The following is a 27,597-nucleotide window of genomic DNA, read 5'->3' on the forward strand; positions in this document are numbered from 1 at the left end:
TTTTCCCCTCTCTGATTGCCTTACTTTTTTTAGTGAAGATCCTACTTGCCATGGTGCACCTCAAGAATAGAATCAGTCAGACCTGTTCATTGATGGGTTTTGTATTACATTATCGCACCAAATCAAACGTATCCCACATAACTGGTAAAATATTCCCTTGTGTGACTTAAAATTTGATTGTATCATTTGGGGCTTTCCCCTCTTAGCCTGCCCATCAGAAATAGCCAGCCGTGGCTAACGAGGACAGAGGCAGCAGAAATGTAAGAATGGCAATGCTGGGTGCTTGAGCATGAACAATAAAGCAAAGGTTGGACAAATAGCTTAATGCCCCAGACTGAATGTGTGCTTTATTCATTTCCTTAGGTGTCATCCATAGTGCATCGTTAGCACTTGCACTTAATGACTTTGTCCTGAAAACGAGCCTAAAAGAAAGAAGCAGAATTTTGGTGGGTCCTGTCTGCAGCAACCTCAACCTGCAGGCCAAGTGGTGCAAACACAGTGGGAATCCTGACCCTCAGTGCGACATTCCAAAAGTACTGCTGGACGTACGCGGAGGACTGATGCAGGTATTCCAAGAGTCCACTGTATCAAGATAGGTTCATTAGTAGATGTGTGCTATCTGTGCTTCAGAAGCTGCTTTTCTCGTGCATGCATGGTAGTTCGGAGATTGGTGCCATAAAATATTGTCAGCATTGCAATTTGGTATTACGTTTATTCATTTTTTTGAGTTCATAGCTCTTAAACTAGGGATTTTCGAAGTATCCAAAAAGTTGATGGGTCTCAGACGCTTGCAGATCTGATGGCAGATATCAAAAAAGGTTGAAGCATAGAATATCAAAAAGCAGTGACAGCTGATGAGTGGTGAATGTCTGGAAGAGAGAAGAGATGAAGGGAGTGAACATCCACCTCATTGAAGAATTGCCGTATGATGAGCCAGCATTGCTGCACGTTGTATACAGCAGGATCTAATCTGCTGCAGCATTAATATGCCGTTCTAATATCAAGTCATGCTGCACTGATAGCCCCAAACTGAGCATTTGTTAGAGAAGTAAAATAAAAGAGAGACCATCATAACAATGTTCACCTGTAGCAGAATTTCAAGTTTTCTACTGTTTCAACTTTTTTAAAAAAAAATTATTTATTTTTTTACATTTATTGATCAGGTGTTCTGGGGCCAGGAGCACTTGAACTGCTTAGTGCTTCTGCAAGAGCTTCTTCAACAGTACATGAAGATCGAGGATGGCACCGAGGCTCTGGTTTCTGATCGACCTCTGCAGCCCGTGTCCCCCATAGGAAGATATCAAGCCTTCAAAACGGAGCATAGCTCAGATGACCTGAGGACTGGTCTGTTCCAGTATATCCAAGATGCAGGTATGATTAATACTGACACTTAATGCTTTAACTAAACACACTACTTCCAACATGACCCATGGGAAAGTTTTTGGTGACACATTTGCTTGTTGTACTCTGTTCATCGTCTTGGTCCTTATATTTTTAAGATCAGTAGGCTTCTGTAGCTGTTCCCATAATTTCATGTGGAAGTGTTCATAAATTTAGATAGCAGCTTTGTGTCCATCTTCGCAGGTACCTGCTGTATCAGTAGTGCTTGCACTGCACAGCTCGGAAACAAACATAGAAGGGAGCTCTGTGCATTGCTTTCCAGAAACGAATCCACATTATTAATGTTTTACACTTTAACTCACAAGTACTTTAGTCAACCATATTTCTGGGGGTGGTAAGCCGAGAAGGTTTCTCTTGAATTAATTTGAAAGTAGCATGAATCTTAGAGCAAGTAGACATTGCATATTTGAACATTAGATCTATCTCCACATGATATACATATCTGTCTATACCAGTGGTTCCCAACCTTTTGACATCTGTAGACCCCCACTTTATTATTGCTGGATTTTGGGGACCCCCCACTGAATTATTATTTGAACCTGGAATTCATGCAATGCGTTGGCAGAGGGCCTGGGTGCATGCTAGGCCTTGCGACCAGCCCTCCCCCGTGGATGGGCCAAGGGTGTTTGCAGTGGGGGTTGGATGTCAACAGTGGGACTGGTGCAGAGTCTTTAGCGGATGTTGGCCATTGGTATGGCGCAGTGTCTGGCCATAGGCCTGGCCCTTAAGCCTACTACCCTTGGCACAGCAGATGTGGCTGTCTGTGGTAGGGTAGGCACAGGTTGGGAGACCTCAAAACGGGCAGGGCACCTAGACGCAGGTCAGCACTTGTGGCCAAATGCCCCCCACCCAGAGGGTGGGGGGCTGTCAGGGGATTGATTTCCGACCGAGTGGCTGCATGCAAGAATCTGTGGGTGACAGCCACTGGACAGTGCCTGCTCCAGGACATGGGATGGCTCCAGAGGAACTGCTCTGGAGTTGTTACTACTGAACAACTGTTGTCTATAGCTGTTGTGAAACTGTATTATCTTTGTATGCCTTATAATTTCCCCTTAAGGGTCTTTACGATTACTATGACTACACCCGTGGTCTGTAAATTTAGTGGGGCGGCAAGAGGTAATTGCAAGACTCTGACAATGTTGGAATCATCTTCTAGCCAAATGCTTCCAGAATTGTTACATGTGTGCCCCTGGTACCGACCCCAGAAATGTATTATCTCGTGGTTTGTCCTTGGCTGTGTTCCTGTGAATGATCTACCACTTTAATTTCTTGATTGCTTTTGAATGGTTTAGAAATATAGGGCCCCAAACATTTGCACCATCTAAGTGGGCATGAAAGTTGACAAACACCTTGACCCGCTATTACCCCAACAAACTAGTCCTGTTGCTTAAAGACTTTCAATAGGTAGTGCTCTTGTCCAGGCACCAGAGAATAGGACGTTGTTGCTATGCCCTTTTAAATGGTTGTTTTTGCTTGCTAGGTTTTGATGGGCACTTCAAGCTGTAGGTGGGGATCCGTTAACCATTCTGAGGGTCCAGAAGGCTTTTGTGGCAGGTGCATCAAATCCCCATTAATGTTCTTCCACCAGTAACTGAGAGTCATCTCTGCAAATCAGACACTGACTGATCCTGTGACACGTGGTTCCTGTTATCCCAGGGCAGCAACTTGGTTCCAATTGGGACAATTTGAGATGTTTGAAACTGGTGTACCGGGTCCACAGTACTGTTGGACCCCAAGTTGATTTACCAAGTGTTCCTCTTAAGCACTTAACTCTCAGTGGTAACAATGCAGACCAGTCAAAGTCTTAATTATGGAGGTGCTAGGGATTAGAAAAAAGTAGAAAAAAGTAAGACTTAGTTTTATCCCTCAACAAATGGGTGTCCAGTGCTTTGCTATGTAAAAAAAAAAAGTATGTATTTTAATACACGTGAAACTAAATACTGTAGCATTAATGACAATAACTGCGAAAATAGAGCTCTCACACCTTCCTAGGCAAAGATCTGATTCCGAATGTTGTTGTAGTGCTTAATTGATAAGTGCTATATTTCTGTTAAGATTGCAGTCTCTTGACAATGTTAGCCAATGAAAATATTTGTGATCCTCTGCCCACCTTCATGAACATGAAATCTAATTTCAATAACTGATGACCATTTACTTCAATGAGGACAAAAATGCAAGGATGCTGGTGCGGGTATCTAGTGTACGTTCATGTCCTTCTCTAAAAAAAAAAAAACAGCTTAGACAATAGCTGGATTTGCATTCTTGTAAAAGTTATGTTTCAGAGATGGAAATGTTTGTTGTGCTACTCTTCATAGGGAATTGTATCTTTTTGCAGAGAAACTTTTATATACAGTTCAGTACAGCTGCCTCAAAACCTCTTCAACACAAAATGATGCCCACAGCCCACCCAAACTACCTGGAAAAGCTAGCACAAGCCTGGCATGTCAAAAACAGCCATTACAGTGGGCATTACAGAAAGGTTTATGGACCAGTGCCTTGGCACAGTTACTGAGTCCACTAGCCAACAGGCAAATTGGTGAAGGACTGCAGATGATTCTGGTGCCCATACACAAGAATCCATGCACTTAGGCACAGATTACTTTTAAGCCCCATAATTGGAGAGCCATCGGCCATGATAGACATGTTACAGCGCCATGGGTGCTTACAGGTTTGGAAACACAATCAATGAGGTTCTAACAGACACCTTAATGGTCACATGGACAAAGCCATGCTTGGCTTCTCCAGTCCATCGCCCAGTAACTAGATGATGTAGACTAGCCCCTGTTGACCTTGCCTCTCTCGGTCAGCATTCAAGCCCAGAAAGCTTATTTGTGCAAGCATCCAGGAGCACAATCATTTCCAATACATTGCCTTCTGCAGCACCAGATAGGATGCTAAAGTGCATTGATGCATTTAGCCCAAAAATATGTTCCTCTGCCAGTTTGGCCCTATGGTCCCTGAATGCAGTCTTTCTATCGGGTCACACTCTTTGTGACAAGGCCAATGAGACCTTGCCAGCATCCCCTCAAGAATCCAGAACACCCTTTGCCTAAATGATTCAGGATGAACAAAATAGTGCCCGATACGTATTACTGGCCAGCCTAGACACAACAGAATGTGTGGACCATGCCATGAGTGCTAGTGTTGTGTAGTGCAGGCCTTGCCTGGATACGCAAAACTAGGTTTATTGGTGATGTTTGGGAATCTTTAATGGTCATACCCATTGTGGACAGGCCATCTTTGCACTAGACCGCTTCAAAGATAGCTGCATTATGGCCCTCTCCATAAGCTTTCTCTCACTGGCCTGCCAGTTTTTCCAGCTTTCCAGAAGGTTTAGAGGGTACTTGCGGAGTCTGACTTGTTGAGGGCTGCAGCCGTTGCACCCAATTTAGCAGCTGGCCCAGACTTTTTGTGGTGAGCTGCAATCTTCCGAGCTCCTATTCATCCAGGTCAAAGACTTTCAAGCCACTGTAATTTGCCTTTGCAGGACCATGCAAAGCCGTTGAGAAGCAGCTTTTAATTTTCCCTACCTAGCTGAAAATCCATCCCTTCAGATCAGTGGATGTTGCAAATTGTTCACAAAGGATATGCCCAGCTATTCATTTCACCCTCCCCCCTTGTATCCCACTCATTCCTACTCAAGTGCTGGCAGATCATTTCACTATCATTCTGCAGGAAGTCAAGTTGTTCTTTGCTTAAGGGGCCATTGAGTTTGTAATGGGCTTGAAAAATTGCAGGGGCATTTCCTGGGGCCCAAGAAAAATGGAGGGCTCAGGCTGACTTTGTCCCTTTGCCCCATTAATGCATTCCAGTGGAAAGACAAATTCAGCATTCTCACTCCAGCCTAAGTTCTTGCTGTACTAGATCTTAAGGACTTGATTGTAACCTAGAACTTGTAGAATACATATTTTCATGTGCCCATCCTACAAGCTTTACCTTCTGTTCGAAGTGGGAGTCAGAGCATTTTTAATTTGCTGCTCCATTCTTCTACCTCTACTCCACTCCTCTGGTGTCTACTAAAGAGCTGGTGGTGGCCACAGCACATCTTTGCATGTTGGGGAGACATGCATTTCAAAGACTGGCTCCTTAGGACGTTGATTGCCCTTCTTTCATCCATTGGGTTTTCCATCAGTGAACTAAAGTCCCACCAACATGGACTCTGAGGATTCACTTAATCGGGGTCATTCCGGACACAGTGGTGTTGGAGCATCCTGCCGGCACAATGAACCCAGGACATTCAGGCTACGATCCCAATGCTTCATTATCAGTCCTGGGTCTCAGTGAGGTCAGTTCTGAGGCTTCTTGGCATACTGGCTTCATGCATCCTCCTGGTCCCTTACGCATGTTAGCACATGTGTGTCTTGCAGTAGAACCACCATTTCTAGTGGGTGCAACTGTTGGCCAGTGTCTGCAGCTCGAATCAAAAGCCCAATATCTTTGGTAGTGGCAGATGAAGACCAGCCCATAGTGTGGTAGCTCACTCTTCCTACACCAGCCAGAGTTCATAGTGGTGACGGACACATTGTCTATGGGTTGGGGCAGGCACCTGGAACAAGTGAAATTCAGAGGGTCTATGGTCCCCAGTGCAACAGCCGCTCTGCATTAGTCTCATGAGCTTCATGCTATCAGGCTAGTTCTGAAAGCCTTTCTCCCATCCATCAGAGGGAGGCCGGTGCAAGGCCTGATTGACAGCTTGACGTGATGTCACGTGGTATGGCAACAAGCAGGGGTAACTAGGGATCTTGGACCTTGTTTAAGAAGGTGCTGCACCTTTGGAGATGCTGCATCAACAGGGATCTTCCAGGTGGCAAATCATCTGGTTGGGTCGCTAAACATCAGGGCAGATGCCAACTGGCAGATCATGAATGGTGCCTTCATCCTGTGGTGACTCAGGACATCTTCGACCATGAGAGCATGCCATTGCTGGATCCCTTTACCACCAATGAAAATGTGTAGTGTTGAGTCTACTGCGCACTGGAGCTCCTACCAAGAGATCCTCTATAGGCCAAGTTGACTGAAATGTTGTTTAGTTTGTTGCAGCTTTGGCCCAGCAATTCTTTGTGGTGGGCACAGTTAAAGGCAATTTATCGACTCTCTTAGCCTTTTTTACATTCATTTGCCTGACCAATCTTCTTTATTCAAGTCACCTGCTAGGGTGAGGTTCTTAAAAGCTTGATGCACATGTTCCTGCCAGAGCCCTTCGTTATACCACAATTGTGACCTTAATTTGGTCCACGCATTACTGATGTGCATGCCTTTGGAGCCCATGTACAGTTGTTCTCTGTAGCTCCTAACTATTAAGACATTTTACTTATTGCCATCATTTATGCTGGTATCACTGACCCAGGGGTAGTCAGTAAAAACTCTTTACACTTCTTTCTTTCCTGACAAATGGGTGCTAAGAACCTGGACTTTCTTTCTGCCGGTTAATTTTGCCCTTAAACATGGGAGAGGTGATCACTCTCCCTAATTTTTTCTCTCTGCCACATCCATCGAAAGAACCGCCGTTAGACAGTGCATCTATCAGAAGACTTGCTGAAGGTAAGTTACTTGTTCTTCTGATCTTTCTTTTTCTTTTGTTATTCTGTACATCAGAACGTTGTACTTATCCTGAGCTTATCATGCTTATTGCTCATGCAATTTCCACACTTTAATATTGTTTCTGCCTTCAGCTGCTGAGAAACTACCTAGCGTTTTTGAGGTGGTTTTTTACAATGAGACTGAGGACAGTTCTGGGATGATGCTGTGGCGGTACCCAGAGCCAAGAGTGCTCACCCTTGTGAGAATAGCTCCCGTCCCATTCAACACAACTGACGATCCGGACATCAGTACCGCTGACCTTGGAGATGTTCTTCAGGTACTTCTTACTTTGTTTGTTACTCTCTTAGTTGGTTCTTACTGCAGTACACAATATTGTTCATTTGGATAAGAATGTGCTTCCGCTTTATATACTTGGCCGGGGATGTAGAGAACGGTAAGTATCTGCTTTATATACAGGGCATCGTGTATGTTTTAACGGTGAGTTTCGGATTAATATACTGGCCATGTTATAGTATGTGCAGAAATGTGTGTGTCGGATTTATGTACTGGCCAGGTTATACGATGGATAGAACAAGGTGCCTCAATTTTATGTAACATGCTTCTGATATGATGTGCAGAACGTCGTATGTCAGCTTTATATACCAGATATGTTGTATGATGAGTAGAACTATTTGCGTCGGCTTTAGATACCAAGGATGTGATATTTTTTGGGGGGGGCTGCCGAGGTATTTGGTTTCATTTTGCTTCAACTTGCATTCTTTTCTAAAACTGGAGATCTTGGTTACTGCAAAAGTGGCGTTTAGTGACCTAAATATCAATGCGTTAAAATGTAGTGGTGCCTTAGTTATTTTACACTTTTTACCCGACTATGTAAAAACCTCTCTTCAGACTTGCCCAGTTACTGCAGTCCAACTGAAACAGCAATAGTCAAAGTGTGTCTTTATTAGACGTGTATTTGGTTTGGTTGCCTGATGGCAGCAAGTGGTACTGCTGCCCTGGTGTACATATACACCCTAACATATGTGCCTTCTTTTCCTTGCTTTAAGTGTCTAAGCTAGAGAAGTTAGAATAACCGTGCCTGTGTCCTTGTCTGTTACGCTTTAGGTTTGTATTCAACGTTTTAGATGCAGAGATCGAAAGTGCGCGGATGTTTCTGTTCAGTGTAGTGAAGAAGTGCTATTCCTTGCTGAGCAGGGGAAGGGGAGATTAAGACACCTCCAGTGTTCCAGAATGGCTAACACAGTCAGATTTGCTGTTTAACCCTTATAATAGTTGTTTCCTGAATCAGGAAACGTGTACCCATTTTACGACATTGTATCTCCGTGTTTTCACGTAGCAGGGATTGATGACAATTTAGTAGTATAGAGATGCCCTAGTTTTCATTACCTATTCTCAAATTCCTTTCGAGTTCCAAATTGATAAAAAAAATAGATATAGCGTATATTCACCAAAGGTGCATAACCTTAAACTCTACTCAGATGCCCGCGACAAGTGTTATTAAATGTCGGTGCGCAGAATGCCATGGTTGCGATGTCTTGATTTCACCTCAGGTCTCCTTACTCCAATACCATACTCTTCCCGCCCCCTTTATCTCACTCTTGCAAGAATATGATTTCTTCCTTTGACAGCTTTTCTCTTTTTCCTTCTTTCCCCCTCTTTTATGTGTCCCTTTCTTGCTCTCTGTAAATATCTGATGAGGAAAAATAAGTGCTGGTCCCCAAAAAAGTGTGCTGGGTGGCCCCACTGGCAACCATCGGCTCAAATCAAGCTCAGCCTTGATGCTGAAAGTCAGGGCCGGCTTTAGTGCTGCTTCCTCCCTGTGCGACAGACTTTTTTTGGCGGCCCCCACCCCATGACCACCTCCATGGATTCCCTCACTACCACCCTGCTAATGTGCCCCTCTTCTCGCCATAGCCCCCCTTTCACATACATTAGTTTTGAAGCACTTGTAACAGCTGGATTTACTAATCCAGTGGTTCCCAACCTGTGGTCCGGGGACCCCTGGGGGTCCGCAAAGCCTCCTCAGGGGGTCCGCGACTGCTCAGAAAATAAACTAAAATGAACAGATTAGGTCCCCAGCTTTCAGTAATGGCTTAGTAGGGGGTCCCCGGATTCCAATAATGATTCAGTGGGGGTCCCCGGATTCCAGTAATGATAAAGTGGGGGTCCACAGATGTGAAAAGGTTGGGAACCACTGTACTAATCCACTCGGCTATCTACATAAAATATAGTTCTGTTCTTTGCAGCAAGCACTTTAACAGTCTGTGCTACTTTATGGCAGTCAAAGCTGCCACTGGACAAAACTCTCATCTCTATCTCGCAGGAACATTAATCACAAGAGGTATCTTGACATTTTAATGGTTTCTTAAAGGGAGAAGGAACTTTTCAGAAGGTGCTTTTAAATATCAAGTTTTGTAAGTTATTGCTAAACACAGCGCCTCCCTGAGGTCAGCGCCCCCGAATCCACTCCAGCACCCGGTGCGGCCGCACCTAAAGCCGTCCCTGCTGAAAGTAGGTGGCAGCAATAAATCACCCATGACATCACAGGAAAAGAAATCACACATCGCTTTCTAAACTAATCACACCAAAGAAGTGACATACATACCTGAAACTGATACCATCCCAGGGTGTGAAAACATGAAAGAAGATAAAGTCCTCCTACTTTACGTTCTATTTTTGATAAAGAATTTTTATTGATTTTTGCAAAAGAAAGAAAAACCATGATACAAACGTCATAACACGATGCCAACGGGCATCCAACATTGGTCGAACCTGTGATCCCAAATCGCACTAATAATAGAGATAACATAGTATTCAGGAGCCTAGTGCGGCCTCCCATTTCCCCCATATCCTATTATATTTATTCAGACATCCTCTAGCCTCATATACAAGTTTTTCACTCTGCGCACACCAATCCACTCCCTGTCTCCATTTAGCCATTGATGGGGCATTTTTGGCCTTCCAGTTTGCCACTATGCACGCCACCCCAAGGAAAATTCGATCTGGTCTCCTTAGCTCGCTGTCACCCATGATCCCAAGGAGGAGGGGTAGAGGCTCTCTCTCTATATTCTCCTGCAACACCTCAGAAATCTCCCCCAGGATCGCTCCCCAATAGGCTACCATGGCCGGGCAGGTCCACACCATGTGGAAGAAGTCAGCTGTAAGGTTTCTGCAGCGGGGGCACTCCGCGTTGGGGCGGAGGCCCGCTCTGTGTAGTTTGTCGGGTGTGAGGTATGCTGTGTGCAAAAAGTAAGTTTGTATCAGTCTGAAACGGGTGGCGATCGCCAGGGCCCGCGGGGCCATTAGCGCCTCACCCCATTCCATCTCTTCCATGGGGACCACCCACCCCTCCCATCTCTGGCGAAGTACCCCCAGGGAGCCTGAGGTGCCGGAGACCAGGGTGCGATATATCTGGGAAACACCTCCCCTACCTAGGCTCCCCATCAATGCCTTGGCCTCCATGAGGCTGCATTCAGGTATGTTTTCTCCCTCTCGGATGTGTACTGATAAGGCATGCCGGAGCTGGAGGTATCTGTGGGACTGTGTCTTGTTTAATGAAAAGTTTTTCTGGAGATCTTCAAAAGACCGTATGTGTGACCCGTTCCAGACATCGCCTAGTGTGGAGATGCCTATGTTGTCCCAGTTCCAAAACCCCTCCAGGCCCACCACCTCCACCAATTGTCTCCCATGCCACAGTCGGGTCTGTTGGGTAAGTCGTCCCCACCACCCCGTCGACTTTTGAGCTGTCCCCCATCCCTGTAGAACCACCCTGGTCACAACTGGGACGTCTCGAGAGATCGGACCTCCATAGAGGGTGTCCAAAATCCGTGGGTAACCCATCGTTTGGAGCTCCAGTCGGTACGCCGGGTCTGTCCACCCACCCCCCATCCAGTCATTAATCACAAGTACTTGTGTTTCGAGGTGGTAGGAGTGGATATTGGACATGCCCAAACCTCCATCATATACATCCCTCTGGCAGGTTTTGAGCGCTAACCGTGGGCGGGCTCCGTTCCATATAAATTGGCGCACCAATGAGTCCATTTCCCCAAACCATTTCCTAGGGATGGGATGGGGGAAATTTTGCAGGAGGTAGAGGAGCCTAGGAAGGATCATCATCTTGTAGAGCGCGATTCTACCGAGCAGGTTAAAGGGGAGTGTCCTCCAGTGTAGGAGATCACTTCTGATTTTTCTAGTTAACGGTGTAATGTTAAGTTCCCATGTCAACTCAGGGAGAAGTGAAATGTATATTCCCAGGTATTTGAAGCTATTTCTTCGTACTGGAATATTTCGCTGCCAGTCCACACAATCCCCGGAGCGGTGTAGGGGGACCAGTAGGGACTTGGCGAGGTTCAGGATCAGCCCAGAGGCTTCCGCGAAGAGGCCCAGGATCTCTAGCACGCGGGGGCCACTTTTAGCCGGGTTGGATAGATATAGGAGGACATCGTCCGCGTATAGCGCCACACGGTCTTCTGCACAGGCAGGCCAGGACCAGCCCTCGATCAGGGGATCTCCTCGCAACAGTATCGCAAGAGGCTCTATCATTAATGCGAAGAGCAACGGGGATAGCGGGCAACCCTGCCGGGTTCCGCAGCCAATAGGAAATGGGTCAGAGACTACTCCATTCACTCGGACTCGAGCTGTCGGTTTGGAGTACAGGAGTCTCACCAGGCCTCGGAATCTGGGACCGAGCCCATTTTTCTGCAAGACCAGTTCAAGGTAGGACCAATCCACTGTGTCAAAGGCTTTTTCAAAGTCCAGCAAGAGTAATGCCAAGTGTGCGTGCAACAGAGTATTGCGATGTGCCAGAGCCAGATGCAACCGCCTAATGCAGTGCCTGGTGCTACTAGTGGGCATAACGCCACACTGGTCAGGGTGCACTAGTGTAGGCATTATCTCTTTCAGTCTAGAGGCCAGGGTCGAGGAAAGCACTTTGATCTCAATGTTTAGAAGTGAGATGGGTCGGTATGCCGAACAGTGTCTCGATGGGGGCTGAGTCTTGGGGATCACTACTATTGTCGCCTGGTCAATCTCGGTGGGAAATCGGCCTAGTTTCTCGGCTTCCCCATACATGTTGAGTAAGTGGGGACCCAGTATATCACTGCATTTGCTATAGAGCTCTGCCGGGAGTCCGTCGGGGCCGGGGGTCTTGCCCGATGCCAGGCTGGAAATTGCACTGGTGATCTCTGCAAGGCTAATAGTTTCATCCAGCCTGTCTCTTGTCTCCAAGGAGATCCTAGGGAGAGTGATCTCATTCAGGAGGGGAGTCTCTTTCTCAATGGCGGGGCGGGGTGCATTGCATAGAGGTGGGCATAGTAGGACGCAAAACTTTGTGCGATTTCAGCTGGTGTCCTAGAGAGGGCGCCCGAGGGCTCCAAAATCTCGGGTATAACCCTGCTGGCCAGAGGACGCGCGGCCAGCCAATGTAGGAGCTTCCCATTTTTGTCCCCCCAGCCATATATACGGGCCACCGAAGCTCTCCAAATGCTCCCGGCCGAATCTAGCATTATGTGTTTAATTTCTTCTCTAACCATAGTCAGCTGTCTCAGGGCAGCAGCAGACGAAGAAGTCGTTTGTTGGCGTTCCAGTCTCAGGGCCCTGGCCTCCAGGTCAGAGATCTGGGAGTTCCTGTCCCGCTCGCGGGTACGGAGAAGGTACTTGGCATGTCCTCTGAGGGTAGCCTTACAGGCGGCCCATAATGTTCCCGGGGAGCGGACCGACCCCAGATTCAGATCGAAGTATTGAGTTAGTTGATTTCTGATCTCTTGGGTATAGTCTTTGTCTTGTAAATACCATGCGTTTAGGCGCCATACCGGGCGTCTAGAGGGATCCGCTCCACCCAGTCGGACCCGCACTGGTGCGTGGTCCGAGACTCCCCGGGGGAGTATCTCTGCCCCTGTGACACTCGAGAGGTCCAGAGCAGACATGAATACCAGATCGATTCTGAATTGCGTCCGGTGGGCGGCCGACGTGTGGGTGTACCGGCGATCCCTAGGGTGCCAAGTTCTCCATACCTCGCAGAGGCCAAGGCTCTCGGTCTAGCTAGTAAGAGCCGAAGCCCTGGCTAATCTACTGGCCGTGATCTCGCCGGATACATCCAAGTCCGGATCGAGAACTGCGTTGAAGTCCCCCCCCCCAGCAGGGTAGTCCCCTGGGGCAATCCCACAACCACTCGGCGAAGCGAGTGCAAGAAGGCATCAAGTCTCGTCGGGGGGGCATACGCAGATATAAAATTTATCGGAGTTCCGTGAAGAGTCCCCGTAGCCACTACAAATCTGCCCTGTGGGTCGGCCTGTGTGGCTGTGATCACCACAGGCAGAGAGCGGTGAAGTAAAATGGCTACCCCTCTGGAGCCCCTGGAGAAGCCCGCGTGGTATACTCTGTCATACCCTCCCCGTATTAGCATGGGGCACCTAGTCCCAAGGAGGTGGGTTTCCTGCAGAAGGACCACTAAGGGGGAGTATCTGCGGAGAGTGTTAAATACTGCTGACCTCTTAATTTTATCCAACAGACCATTACGTTCCAGGAAAGAACCTGAGTTAATGAGTGCCAGGCGTGAATTGTATAGGTGTTGCATAGGGCTGAGTGTCAGGCTGTGGACCCAGGGATCTAGGCTAACTTCAAAAAACCCTCCCCCCAACCACCCCGCTCCCCATACTCCCACCCCGGAAGCATCTGTCGCCCAAATACCCAACCAAAACCAGACAGCCAGCAGGACTGTCCTTGGGGTGGAGTGGTGGACCCCTCCATATAATCGGATCAATTACAATTAGTGGTGACCTGCCAAGTCTCGGGTATCCTACAGTAGAAAGGCATGACGCCTTCTGTAGTGACCCTTGTAAGGTCTGCATAGGTGAAACGGACATCTCAAGTCATTTTGGACTCCCATCAGCGGGTGTCAAATGCGTCATATCAACCAAGGACCGGGGACTGGCTCAGGCCGTTATCATCCGCCGTTTGGCTTGAGATCTGAGGCCCAGAAGGGTCCGTGGGTTTCTTCTCTGTTTGCGAGCCAGAATCTCGGATTTCCTCATTGTTGTCCAAATTGTTTGTGTCTTTCGGTCTCCCTCTCCGGGATCTGGTGCGCCTCCGGCTCCTCCGGGGGCCTCCCGGGGTGGGGGGTCCGACCCGAGGAGCCCCCTCCGTGTGCTCCAGGGGCCCCCTCCGGGCTCCGATGCCCTCGTCCGTCAGCCAGTCCCAAGCCTCTTCAGGTGTTTCAAAAAAGTGTGTTCGCCCGGCCAAGAGGACTTTGAGCCGCGCGGGGAAGAGGAGCATGTATGAAAGTTGCATCGCTCTAAGCTTCTGCTTAACGTGTTCATACGACCGGCGGCGGATCTGGACCTCACGGGTGTAGTCTGGGAAAATTAAGATTTTATGGTTCTCCCATTGAAGATCTTCCGACCTCCTAGCCTCTTTAAGGATATTGTCCCTATCCTTAAAGTTAAAGAAGTGCGCAATCATTGGTCGTTTTGGGCCGCCCGGTGGGGGGCGCGGGGCCAGTGCCCTGTGGGCTCTTTCAATCGCAAACCAGGGCGAAAGGGACTGGTACGGCATCCATGCTTTAATCCACTTTTCTAGGAACTCAGATGCCCCACCATCCTCTATGCCCTCCGGAAATCCGATGAAACGCAGGTTGTTGCGTCTTGACCGGTTTTCTGCATCTTCCGCACGACGGTGCAGCTCGCCGGTTCGAGTCTGCAGCTGGGCCACTTTACTTCTAAGGTCAGCTAGGTCGTTTTCAGTCTGGGAGACTCTAGTTTCAACCTCGGTGATCCGGCTCACTGCGTTTCTGAGGTCTTGCCGAACCAGACCCACGTCTTCTCGTACTTCCCCGATCTTAATCTCCACAGCAGACTGTGATGATTGAATGGCTTGAAGGATGGCACTCACTCCGTCTGGTACGGGGCCTCCGCTAGCTGTGTCTCCCTCTCCTCGCTGGCCTGCCGGCGTCGTGAACTGGTCAATCTTTTGCTGAGAAGATGGGGGTTGCTTGTTCGCCTTGTCTCTCCCCATCACGGCATCGGAGACCGGAGTCGGGTAGTTTTCCAAATCAAGTCTAGATCCCTTGCACGTTTGCTGTTACTACGATTACGAGTGCGTGGGGAGAGGCCCTCAGGCCCAAACTGTGATCTTCTTCACCTTTGAGATCTGATGACTCCACGATGAGTCCAGTTTCATCTTGGCCCAGTTGCCAATTGCCATTAGGTATTAAGTGCTAAGGGGGGGGTAGGGCATCTTTCTTCCCTGACTCCTTTCCCCTCCCCCACCCCGTTTTCACTTCGAGCCGGTACCTTCAGTAAAGCCTCGACCGGCCCCGGTGTTAATTACGCTGCTCCAGTGACGCCACGAGGTCACTCAGGGCCATTGCCCTTCCGTTAGTTCGGATCGCGGTGCTGATTTTTCGGCCGTGTCTGTAACTTTAGAACAGCCTCATCCTGCCTCGGTGTCTCCGCCGCACTCCGTGGACCCCCGGCATGCCTCCGTCGACACTCAGGGTACCAGGGAGACCCTCTCTGCAACTGCCCCTCCGCCGCTCCAGCTCCGGCCAGCGGGGTCCCGGGTACAGCGCAGCCGCTCAGCTCCCTCCGCTGATGCCCCCAGGTTGGCGCACGGCCGCAGCCTCATCCACATGGCGCTCTCTTCCCCCGGACGCGGCAGCGCCGCCTCCACATGCCGCGAGAGCCGCGTTAGGGTCGCAGCCTCAACCCCATCCAGGGACCCCTTCTTACCCCGTCACACCTCTGTTCCAGCGCGGCCACGTCCGGGGGGATCGCCGGTCCGGTCCCAGCTCAGCCGCAGAAGTCAGTCCCGGCCGCCATTTTGTTTTCGGGGACGGGACGGGCGCGGCTCGACAACGGGGGCCGCTTTCGCCAGGTGCTCCTCGCCGGAGCCTTCCAGGGGCCCAGGGGTCACAAGGACTATTAAAACAACGTCTCCGGCTCGGTCAGGCCACTCTAACTACGGGCGGATGACGGAGGGGTCCAGAGCACTCTCAAAGTGCGACCGCCATCTTGACGCCCGAAGCCACGCCCCTACTTTACGTTCTAAATGCAAACAATTGTCTGGCATTTAACGAAAGCACTAACAGATACTACAAAATTAACATTAGTGTCCTAAACCCTATTGAGCTCGTCCCATATACATTGCACATTTGTGTATAGTGGTTTGACAAATAGGTTTACCAGTTGCACGGTTGGTCATAACATGTATAGTGCCATGCATCTCAAATCTCAAATATGCATGTGCTATGAAGGTTACCTTGGCAGTATTACTTAGTTCATTGCACTGTACTATATAATACAAGTTTGTGGGCCCTACTCATGAATAAACAGTTAAATTCCAGTGCATGCACAAACACAATTTAGAATTCCTATCCTTAAACAGTTTGCTCAGGGATTGGAATTCTGAGTTATGCGATAATGATCACATCCCCTCTGTTTCCTTTTAACAGATCAAACCAGCTGGAATTTATGGGACAGAAGTCCCAGAAAAAGGCAAAAACGTGGAGCGTGCGTTAAATATGGTTTCCGAATGTTATGCCTCAATTCCAATTGAACTACCACACTCAGTACATTTTTCACACAACAACAAAACATCTTGCCATCAGCATCCTTCAGGACCATGCAGTCAAAAATTCATTGTCTTCCTCTTAGTCCACACCTCCATTGTTCCTCTTAAATCCCCTCCATGCGTAACTCGTGTTTCAGGTAGAAAATATGCATCACAAATACACTGCTGTTCTTACTATTGATCGTGTTTCACAGCTGGTGTTTAGAACTCTGGTGGAGCCCGAATTCAAGCCTCTTGAAAATATCCAATTATCTTATTGGTTAAGTTATAGTGAGGTGGAAGGAAATCAGCAAGATTAATTGCATGGAGGAAAAGCCACATTCTATGTTTTCTTGATTAAAATCTTTAAAGAACACTTGATCATCAGTGTAGTAAATGGGCTGTTTTGAGTTCCTTTCTGGGCGATCTAAGAGGGGCAACCGCTTTCATGAAATATGGAGGTCCTCCTGATTGTCCATCCGCTTATTGGCCTATATCTCTAATAAATCCCAAAGCCAAAATACTGATGAATAGAATACTCAAAATCGTTCCACAAATAATTCCTCATGACCAAAATAAGTTTATGTTGGGGCTAGGCACCAGACACTACCTCAAAAGATTGAACCCAATACTAAATATATTTCATGAGGTAGAAGAGGCACAAACATTAGCACTCATTGATTCAGTGTTTCATTTTTCAAATCTGAAGTTTGGACTATACTTTATCAAGTATGTTAAGCCACTGTACAAAAATACCCGAGTTAGAGTTGTCGGAGCACTCTTCAAGCATTTCCGGATCGATTGTGACACATGGCAGGAATGCCTGTTGTCCCCTCTGCTATTTGCTTGGTAATTGAGCCCATTGCTGAATTTATCAGGAGGGTCACTTTTATGTAGGCTTCTGGTGGAGATGTCTGAAGGAAGATTGCCTTTCATTGTATGCAAATGATTTCCTAGTCTGTTTGGTGGTTCCAGCTAATACATGCCACACACTGTTAAAAATCCTGAGCCTTTATTCACCGGAAGCCTCTTGACAAACCTTTAACTCAGACATAGTGGCCCTGATAACGGTGGGGGTGGAGGTCTATTAAATGAGATACAGAATTAAAACTAGTTGGGACTTCAACATATGCTCCTTAATAAAAAAGAATCATCACAGAGCTTCAAAGATGGGCTGCATTGCCTCTGCCTACATGAGGAAGAAATTCTGCCTATAAAATGATAACCCTTTCGAGGTGGCTCTTTGAACTGGAAAATTACCTATGCCCCTTACATAAAAAAGTCAAAAACCTTACATCATTGGTGAGACAGTTCTTGTGGGCTGGGAAACAACCTAGGATTTCCTTTTCCAAGTGCTCAATTGCAGTGTATGATGGTGGGATTGGTACATTCGACTTACAGTCATATTATTGGGCCTCACAACCGATATGCCTTAATGACTGGATTTGCAATGATAGACATGACTCAGTCTATTGAATGGAAGTAGAATTTTCCAGGAAAGCACAATGTACAATTATCTGTCTGGGGTGCTATTCTTCCCTACTTCCCAGAAGTTGCCAACATTAATTTAAATTATTGGCGGAAAGAGATTTAAAATACATTGGTTGGCTCAAAAAAAATAACTCCGATGACTCACTTCCGGGCTACCTGCAGTAAGAGAGTTAAAAGCATTCACTCAGTGAGACACAAGTAGTATCTCGTTACTAGATGTATAGAGGGGGCTGCATATGAGCTCCTTCGATAATACGTGAATTGAGTTTTCACTTTACCATTCCCAGTTTTTTAAATTTTAGCATCAGTCATACTCAAGATATGCATAAAATTGAACTGAGAGATCTCCCGAGTTCAGAACATTGGAAGCTAAACTGTTGATGGACACTATGGGCAATGCTGGGGTATCCAGACTTTACCATTCCCTGATGGTAAACAAACCTCATCCCATGCAGTCATTCGGAACAATGGGAGCAGGATATGGGTTCCTTTGAAGATTCAGAATGGGTTGAGGCCATGATGGCCCGACACTCTTGCCACTTCTTCAAAATTCCTCTTAAGTTTAAATACCTACACAGAATATATTTCACTTCACTGAGACTGGAAAGTGGGAATGGGTTCTCCTTTAAATTGTACTAGATGTATAGACCTGGGAGGGAACATTCCTGCTTTTTATATAGGAGTGTTCCCTGGTCAAATCCTTATAGATATCCGTACAACCCATGCTGTCTAAGGTGAGCGGGAGGCCAGCTCTCTTAACACCTAAAATAGCTTTGATGGATGCTCAGGATGACATTGGGGGACCAAGAAGCACTCATACACTATTCTGACTAGCATTGGTGAGTGAAACATGACATTGCTAGACACTGGAGTCCGTCATCCTCCTCACTGCATCGGATTGGCTTCCAGGAATGGATTGATGTGCCGTACTGGAAATTGAAGTGTTCAAAGCACGAATCTGCTCTAAGAAATACACTTTTATTTGGGGCACATGGGAAGGATATAGCTTGCCCATGTATTGAAGGGAGGTAAATTTAAAATGCGCCTTATTATAAGTGTGTGTGATAATTCACATGGGAAGGGGGAGGAGACCGGGAAGACTAAAGCCAGTGTAATCGAATGTGCTGCCGTGTAAAAGATATCAGATGTATCATATATACCTAACTTCATTTATTTGCAGAGCATGATTATGTTAGTGTGGCCATGAACGACCTGTCTGTACAAGTGTTTGACGTTAAGAGATTTTCAGAAATCAAAAAATAATGTTTTTTTGTTTTTTTGTTTTTTTTAAATAAAGTTTTCTTAGATATGAGCTACTAATCACGGTAAAATCCAAGGCCTACTTACATAAAAAAATATAAACATGGGAAAACAGTGGCTGCACAGTTGGGAGCAGCAATATCAGGCTTTTAATTAATAGCCACCTAAATGCTGCTCACGCTGCGTAGTATGGCTTGTCCGAGCATGTCGTAGCGTAAGTATTCACCTTAAATCTTTTTAGACCTCCGCTGCTTCTCTTCTCTCTCTTGTGTGTGCTGTCTTGGTGGACCAGAGGGCGCAGTGAATAAGAATGTATCACAGTCATAATAAAGGCAGCAAGTCACAAAAGTGTCAAAGAGCTCGAAAATAAATTGAGGGTGTAATTGTCCTCAGTCTAACTCTCCTGCTTATTTTTAAACTATCTTAATTAGATTTTTATTAATAACAATACAGTAAGTAGGCTAGCGCTTGCTAACCGGTAAGACACATCAATGCAAGCAGTATTCCCACCAAAACCTTCATAACCTTTCTACACATGTTCGAAATATTCAGGAGATAACATGTTCCACATACTCCATTAACATACTAACAATTCAAACAATAAGCCAAGTCAACAGCAGACATGCGGAATAATAGCGTAGGGCAATAGGACATTCCCTCCACCCTCTCGTCTCGCCAGACCCACACGGTACCCACCCTGCTTCTCGTTATAGTTTATAACATGATCATTGTCCTCACAGCGCTCTCTGCTCTCCCACCTCTTAATGTCTGGGAGCGAACGGGGAGACCGGAAGATGTGAGGTGATTCTGTACCTTTTGACCTATGTGAATACTCTATAGCTATATGCTTGCTCTACATCCAGTGTGTTGGGGTTGTCCTGTTACACTGACAGGGTAACAGGTCGTGCCAACCTTCACCAAAGCTCACTAATCAGCTGGCAGCTCCTGAATGTGTGCCTCGTGTCTGCCCTGGACTCCATACCTCGTGGGTAGCTCAATACGGATTCAGGGAGTATCCTGCGGAGCTTCGCCGGGGTGAGCTAGGCCCTGTGCTGTGCATTGCGCTGTATATACTGAAAGCAGACTTTGCAGGAGACCTTTCATGGGTGTAAGAGAGCACTGTCCCATTCCTTCTGCATCGGTTCCTGGCCCATGTCTCCCTCCCAGGTCCTTCTAAGGGGTTCCGGGGGATCCTGCATCAGGTGTGAAGGAGCCCGGGTCAGTCAGGTTATCAGTTCACAGCCTTTACCCATGGTGTGCATTGTTTGTATGAGTGAGTGCAGGTCAGTTATGTGCCGTAATCTTCCTATTTCAGTCCAACTCCCCTGATGTTGCTTGGCAGTGCCACACACGGGGCAGTGTGCCACTCTGCCCTCAGTGCATAATGATACTGCTGTGCTTTTTCCCAGCTGTCCACCTGTGTACTAATTGATATTGCAACAAGATTTTGGAAGGCTGAAGTCACTGTCACTATGAGAAGTTGTAACACCACAGAGTGAATCCAGGAACTCCTGCTCGATTCCCAAGCAGCAGTGTGACGACTGCAAGCAGAAAGTTGTGGTTGAAGATTAAGATGCAGGACTCCAGACGCAGAGTTTGTGTAGGAGAATGAGGATGATTGTTGGATTGATAAGACTCCTACCTCACCACCTCCCTTCAAACCAACCCAGAGCCCCTCCCCCGAGATTATTAATTTAATTGTCTTCAAATTTTGCCGCTGACTTGGCATTGCCTGCTCTCACTTAACAAAACTCAAAACTGAGGCTGCTGATGAACCTACAGTGCTATCATGCCTTGATTTTTAGAGTGTGGTGTCTCAGTCGGAAAACAAACATGTCAGTATGTTTTATGGTACGTTTTCGTAACATCAATTGAGCAGACAAATCATAACATTTAAGACAATATTCTAATAATTGATAGTGTTTTAGCCAATTATCATTAAAATGAATGAGTCACTGTTGCAGAAATAGCCATACACATCAATATGCGTTGAATTATACATTAGTTGGGACATTCCCTGCAGAAATATGGTATATCATTATTCTACACAGCCTGTGAGTGAGATCATATCAGTTTCCTGCCAAGTTCTCTGCCCTCTAGATAGGGGGTGATTTCAGCTCGATTTCCTTACTGCATACAAAGCAGAGAAAGGCAGTGAAGTTTTATTCCTAACTCAAATATCACAGCTGTTGTTATGTGTTCCCTGTGCAGACCCCAGATCGTTAATCTAAAACTGGTCTATCGTACTGCTTAAAGCTAGTTATTTAAAGCAGAGCATGCAGTTTTCCACCCAAATCCTGTTATGTACCCATTAATGTTAATGGGATTTGTGGGAAAAACTCCCTACATAGTACTTGGCCCGAAGCAATGACTCAAAATTTGGACAATATGTTTCCGAGTTTTGATCCGAATTCCGCTGTGGTTTATTCTCGTTTTATATTTTAAGAGGTTGGCATTAGCTTTTCAGTCTTATTTTCATCCCCTTTTGTACGACATCAATCTTTTAATCACTTGCAGTAAGTTCAGTATGGAAGCAGTGAGGTTTGGCTAATTATGGTTCACGGTCAGCATTTTTCATAAATTAAGAAATACTTTTGGGCTACAAAGCAACATCTGAGATGGTTTTAATACGTAGTTCCTGGTACAAAGGTATTAGGACTGTATGTACCAGATCTTATCTTTAGCAAGGATCATAGAAAGTTGTTGACTATTATTTGTAGCTCCTTACATTTAGTGTTAATGTTAGCATCTGATTTTCACTCCTTCCACGTGCTGTATATTATTAAGGTGATCAGATTGCTCTGTTTCACTGGTTCAAACAGACAGTTGTTTGAAGTGAGATAGTCATGCATTTGCTCTAATATGGTGATCCTGTTTGTCACCCCGTCCCACAGATTCCCCCTTCTATAGTTATAATATAAAAGTTCCCAAAATCCTTTAAAGTTTTTGTCATTGGCGGCATGGTTTAGCCTGTTCCATGGCCAAAGCCTTAGTTGAGCATCACGTTTTTTTGCCTACTAGTACCTTGTAATTATTCCTAATTTCATGATTTTAGACTGGCCTGCTGCTTGATGATTAATGTTTTTCCAAAACAATTGAGAGTTTTTGTACTTTTCCTAGTATTCCACATTAAACCAATCTCAGTAGCCATTTGCATTTCTCCTCATTGTTGGTTTTGTGGTTAACCATCTTGCTGCTACATTCTCAGTCACTTTGAATAATTTGACAACTATCCTTTCCTCACATTGGTCTGTTATAAGAATGTTATTTAATGTGTCAGCCAGTGTATCCATTAGTACATTTCCCAAATTCCATGTTATTGCCCCTCTCTTGTTAATTGATATTATGCATAAAAAGGAAGATGTTTATATCAGCATTTATAACTTTTAGGATAGAGTAATTCACGGCCAGGCTGTCAACAGAGGATTGTGGTCACTCTCTTGTTGTTCATTTACCTTCATGTTAATAACTCACTTCGAAGTCTCAGTATTGATTAAGATGTAGTCATTCGAGCCTGACTTATTCTCAGAGCTAAAAGTATGGTGAGCAGGACAATTCGAGACAGTGTGGCCATATGACGCAAAAGTCACATGTTTAATAACTGGGAGCGAAAGCTTTTCCCACTCAGGTTTTTCTTTTTTCATAGATATCTGGTTCAGGAATTCCCCATCCCTCATCCTTGTCAATGATCACATCTTCAATGATGCCCTGGGAGTGGGCTATTACGATCACTACAGGTCAGCAATGTCTAATGCTCCAGGGTATTATGTCATTTTTAAAATGCTCTACTATTTCTGCCATTGCCTCCATGGTTGTCTGGTCATTAGTGTTGCGACCTGGCAAACGGTAGACATTGAAAACCTCAACAGTCTCAATCAGTGGTGTACCTGCAGTGAATCTTATACTGTATATAGAACCATGTATTAGGTGTTTTTTGGTAGAATGTGGAATTCCAAGTAATCATTTAGCACAAGTTCTGATCAGTTCCACGCCTCCAGTAGGCAACATATATCCATCAACTGTATGGCAGTCTACCGGTCTAAGCCATCAATCTTTGTACATGGGCCAGAGATGTTTCAAGAAAAGACTGGCAGATAGCTTGGGGTTTATTCTAGTCGCACTTCTCTTGCTTGTTGCTTGTCAGATTGCGGCATGTCAGAAGACAGGGTTATTGTGTCAAATGAACTGCATTTGGGTTTATTCATTTTATATCATGAGTAGTCATTCACCTCAAAAGGGGGCCTAAGTAAAATATACTGAGTAGTTGTGCTCTGTGCAGGGTGAGGGGGTGGTAGGCGACTGAACATCTAAAAAAGGTCAGTGACAATGAAAAAGGAGCATATCCAAGTAGGTGTCTTGACTTGGTCGAAACGATGAGTGAAAGCTTCCTCAATGGTAGAGAATGGCAGCATGTCAATTACCGCAGCGCTATTTGTTCACAAGTAAGTGAATTGGTAAGCAGAGTGATCAAGTGATTCTCAGTTGTCAGAGCCAAAGGTTCACATTTTAGAGGATAGTTTGTACTGATAGTTTGCTGCAGCATTTTAGATCTGAGTGTTCTACTCTTGTTTGCATGCTTTGCTGCTTTACTCCTTTTTAGGTCTTTTGCTTTATAAAAAAATAATTCTTAAATAAAGGGGCTTAAAACCTCCCCCTTACTACCTGAACTTACCATTCGTTCATTCCAACGTCAGTCTAATTTACTTGCTTCTCATTGGCCAGCACGTCATCTGCTTTCACTTCTGCTCTACCTTTGCCGTACATGCCATTGTGCCGTACATGCCATCGAGTGGAGCCTGGACCAAGCACAGCTTCTGGTCACTGGCCAGTGGCTAATGGGCAGTGTCCTACCGCTGGGTACTTCACTGTGCAGGTATGTTTTTTCTCTTTACAATCCAGCACTCTATCTGCACTCCTGCCCTGCTCACACTCTCCTTTGTGTTTTCACTTCTAAACATGCCACTGTACTTGTGGGCTTCGGTGGTGCCTAATCTCACTTCGGAGATGCAGTGCGTGGGGCCTGTATGCAGTGCGTGGACGGTTGTGGAGATGTGACATTTTGTTTTTTTGGTATATATTCCACGCACACCCTATCTCTGAGATGGTTTAGCATTAGTCACAGCACTAGGTCCGTGCTCTGCTTCACCTTCCAGGCTCTTTCAGTGTTTTTGGACAGAGGAGGGGCAGCGGGCGAAGTGCGTTGTTACAGTGCGAACCTCACCCAGCTTCTTATCAGAACACCAGAGCTGCAGTACAGGATAGACCGTTTTGTCAAGCTATCTTACAATCTACCAGTGGGCCATAGTGGAGATCCAAGGAGCCGGGAATTAATAGTCTGTGGCTATAGCCTGAAATTTAGCACTTTATTCACAAATACTAAAACAAATACTTCAAATACTGCCAATCCCAGAAAGTGTTAATGGCTGTATAGTCATAGTCAATAAACGTTCATTAAAATAATTAGCAGGGTCTATTATACAAACCTTTGTGTCGCCACTAATCATAGTGTCACATGAAGATATTAAGTGTAAGTATGCCTTACACTAGATTTTCTCTCTTTCCAAAGGGTTAAGGCAGTAATAATACATCATGGGGTAGAGGAGGTTAAGGGGAAGGCAGAAGCAGTCTCTCGATTCTGCTGTTAGTTATTTTAAAATCTCTGCTAGTGATTAGAAGTCAATCATCTGATTCCCATTAGGCTTACATTGGGCAACAATGTAACAAAAACCAACATTAAGTAGCATTCGTGTACAGGTAAATGTGAGCTCTGTGCCCTCAAATTCATTGTTATGTAAATTTAGAGGTCTGCCAGCCTAACGGCCAGAGCTGCTGACTTTGAAGTTGGGAACCCGGTTCAAGTCTCGGTTTAACATCTTGTGAGTCTGTGCAAATTTCTTAATCTCCTTTTGCCTACCAAAAATGAATGTGTCCTTGTGTAATGAAACTGGTGCTCGTGTAAAGCGCTGCAATTCCAATAAAGTGCTCAAGTTAGCAATGTATAAAACTACGAAAAAAAAATCGTTGCTATACCCAAACCATTTCTTTGCATAGATTGATGATGCAAACTTAGATTTCACTGTGTTTTTAATTACACAAACTAGAACTTTCATGCCGAAATATATGGGCATGAATACATATATTTGCAGCTTTGTTGCTTAACTGTCTGGTTCTTTGCAGAAATGTTTGGGTGTCTTCATTTCAGGAGTGTCTAAAATGGCATTTGTAGGTTTCGCCTACAACGTACATGCGCTGTCAGCAAAAGATGTAAATAAAAGTTTAAAAAACTGATCATGATAGTGCTTTGAAAATAGGTGTTTAAAGTGCTAAAGGGAAAGGTGTTGTCACAATAGACTCTTCAGAAAAGTAAGTAGAAATGAAAAACACTTAATTGGCTGCATTTTATCTCGCGTTACTCTGCAACTGTAAAAAATCTATTAGCTTTGTCAATGTGTTTTTCTCGACATGTTGCACAATAGCGCAAGATGAAATGCAGCCAATTATGTATTTTTTTGTTTCTACTTACTTTGCTGAAGTGCTTATTATGACAAATCCTCACCCTTTAGCATTCTAAGCATCTACTTTCAAAGCGCTAGTTTTTGGTTTGCTTTTATATCGCGCAAACTCGACCCAAAGGTAATAGAGTGCTTTACATGAGCAGCACAATATTTTCATTTTTAACAACATGTTACACAGCAGTGTGTTAAAAAAAAAACGTATGATGCGGTCAACGCTGGCCGCATCATATCACTTTATTTAAAGAAAAAACTTTAAGCCATGACGTTGGAAAATGCCACTGTTGGCATGGTTACCCCCTAACATTTTGCCTTTTGTTGATGATAGTTATGATTGAAAGTGTGCTGGAACCCTGCTAACCAGGCCCCAGCACCAATGTTCTTTCCCTAAAACTATACCTTTGTCTCCACAATTGGCACAGCCCTGGCACACAGATAAGTCCCTTGTAACTGGTACCCCTGGTACCAAGGGCCCTGTGGCCAGGGAATGCCTCTAAGGGCGGCAGCATGTATTATGCCTTCCTAGAGACCCCTCACTCAGCACATGCACACTGCCTAACAGCTTGTGTGTGCTGGTGGGGAGAAAAAGACTACGTCGACATGGCACTCTCCTCGTGGTGCCATGCCCACAACCCACTGCCTGTGGCATAGGTAAGTCACCCCCTGTAGCAGGCCTTACAGCCCTTAGGCAGAGTGCACTATACCACAGGTGAGGGCATAGCTGCATGAGCACTATGCCCTTACAGTGTCTAAGCCAATTCTTAGACATTGTAAGTGCAGGGTAGCCATAAAGAGTATATGGTCTGGGAGTTTTTCAAACACAAATTCCACAGTTCCATAATGGCTACACTGAATATTGGGAAGTTTGGTATCAAACTTCTCAGCACAATAAGTCCACACTGATGCCAGTGTGAGATTTATTTAGAAATGCACTCAGAGGGCATCTTAGAGATGCCCCCTGCATGCCAGCCTGCCACTCCCAGACTAGTTTCTGGCCACATGGGGTGAGTGCCTTTGTGCACTCTGTGACCAGGAACAAAGTCTGCCCTGGGTGGAGATGCCTCACACCTCCCCCTGCAGGAACAGTAACACCTGGCTGTGAGCCTCAAAGGCTCAAGCCTGGTGTTACAACACCCCAGGGCACTCCAGCTAGTGGAGATGCCCGACACCCCCCCCCCGACACAGCCTCCACTTTTGGCGGCAAGCCCAGAAGAGATAATGAGAAAAACAAGGAGGAGTCACCCTCCAGCCAGGACAGCCCCTAAGGTGTCCTGAGCTGAGGTGTCCTCTTCCTTAGAAAATCCTCCATCTTGCTTTGGAGGATTTCCCCCAATAGGATTAGGGATGAGCCCCCCTCCCCAAAGGGAGGAGGCACAAGGAGGGTGTAGCCACCCTCAGGGACAGTAGCCATTGGCTACAGCCCCTCCCTCCCCCCAGCCCTAAACACACCCCTAAATTTAGTATTTAGGGGTGACCCTGACCCCAGGAAAACCGATTTCCTGACGATCTGAACAAGAAGAATGACTGCTGACCTGAAAGCCCAGCAGAGAAGACGGAGACAACAACTGACTTGGCCCCAGCCCTGCCGGCCTGTCTCCAGACTCAAAGAACCTGCAACAGCTACACATCCATAGGGACCAGAGACCTCTGCCGACCCCCAGGCGACTCCCATGACGTCGCTACCCTGAGACGACCTCCCTGCACCCCCACAGCGACCCCTGCAGCGAGAATCCAGAGGCTCCCCCTGACCGCGACTGCCCGGTAACAAAGAACCTGACGGCTGGAAGAAGCTCTGCACCCGCATCCCCCAGGCCCGAGAGGAACCAACTACTGGTGCAGGAGTGAC

General features: G+C 46.2%; 1 protein-coding gene across 3 annotated transcripts in view; it reads left to right on the forward strand.

Moving 5' to 3' along the window:
• Positions 1-27,597, forward strand: part of VPS13B (vacuolar protein sorting 13 homolog B) — a 2,423,697-nt gene that overhangs the window by 1,908,177 nt on the left and 487,923 nt on the right. For all 3 annotated transcript variants that reach the window (XM_069220546.1, XM_069220545.1, XM_069220547.1), the window contains exons 37-39: positions 364-566; positions 1,164-1,371; positions 7,074-7,258. In XM_069220546.1, coding sequence (XP_069076647.1) covers positions 364-566; positions 1,164-1,371; positions 7,074-7,258 — 596 coding nt within the window. The remainder of the gene's footprint in view (positions 1-363; positions 567-1,163; positions 1,372-7,073; positions 7,259-27,597) is intronic.

Source organism: Pleurodeles waltl, chromosome 2_2 (genome assembly GCF_031143425.1).
Source record: "Pleurodeles waltl isolate 20211129_DDA chromosome 2_2, aPleWal1.hap1.20221129, whole genome shotgun sequence".
NCBI classification, from domain to species: domain Eukaryota; kingdom Metazoa; phylum Chordata; class Amphibia; order Caudata; family Salamandridae; genus Pleurodeles; species Pleurodeles waltl.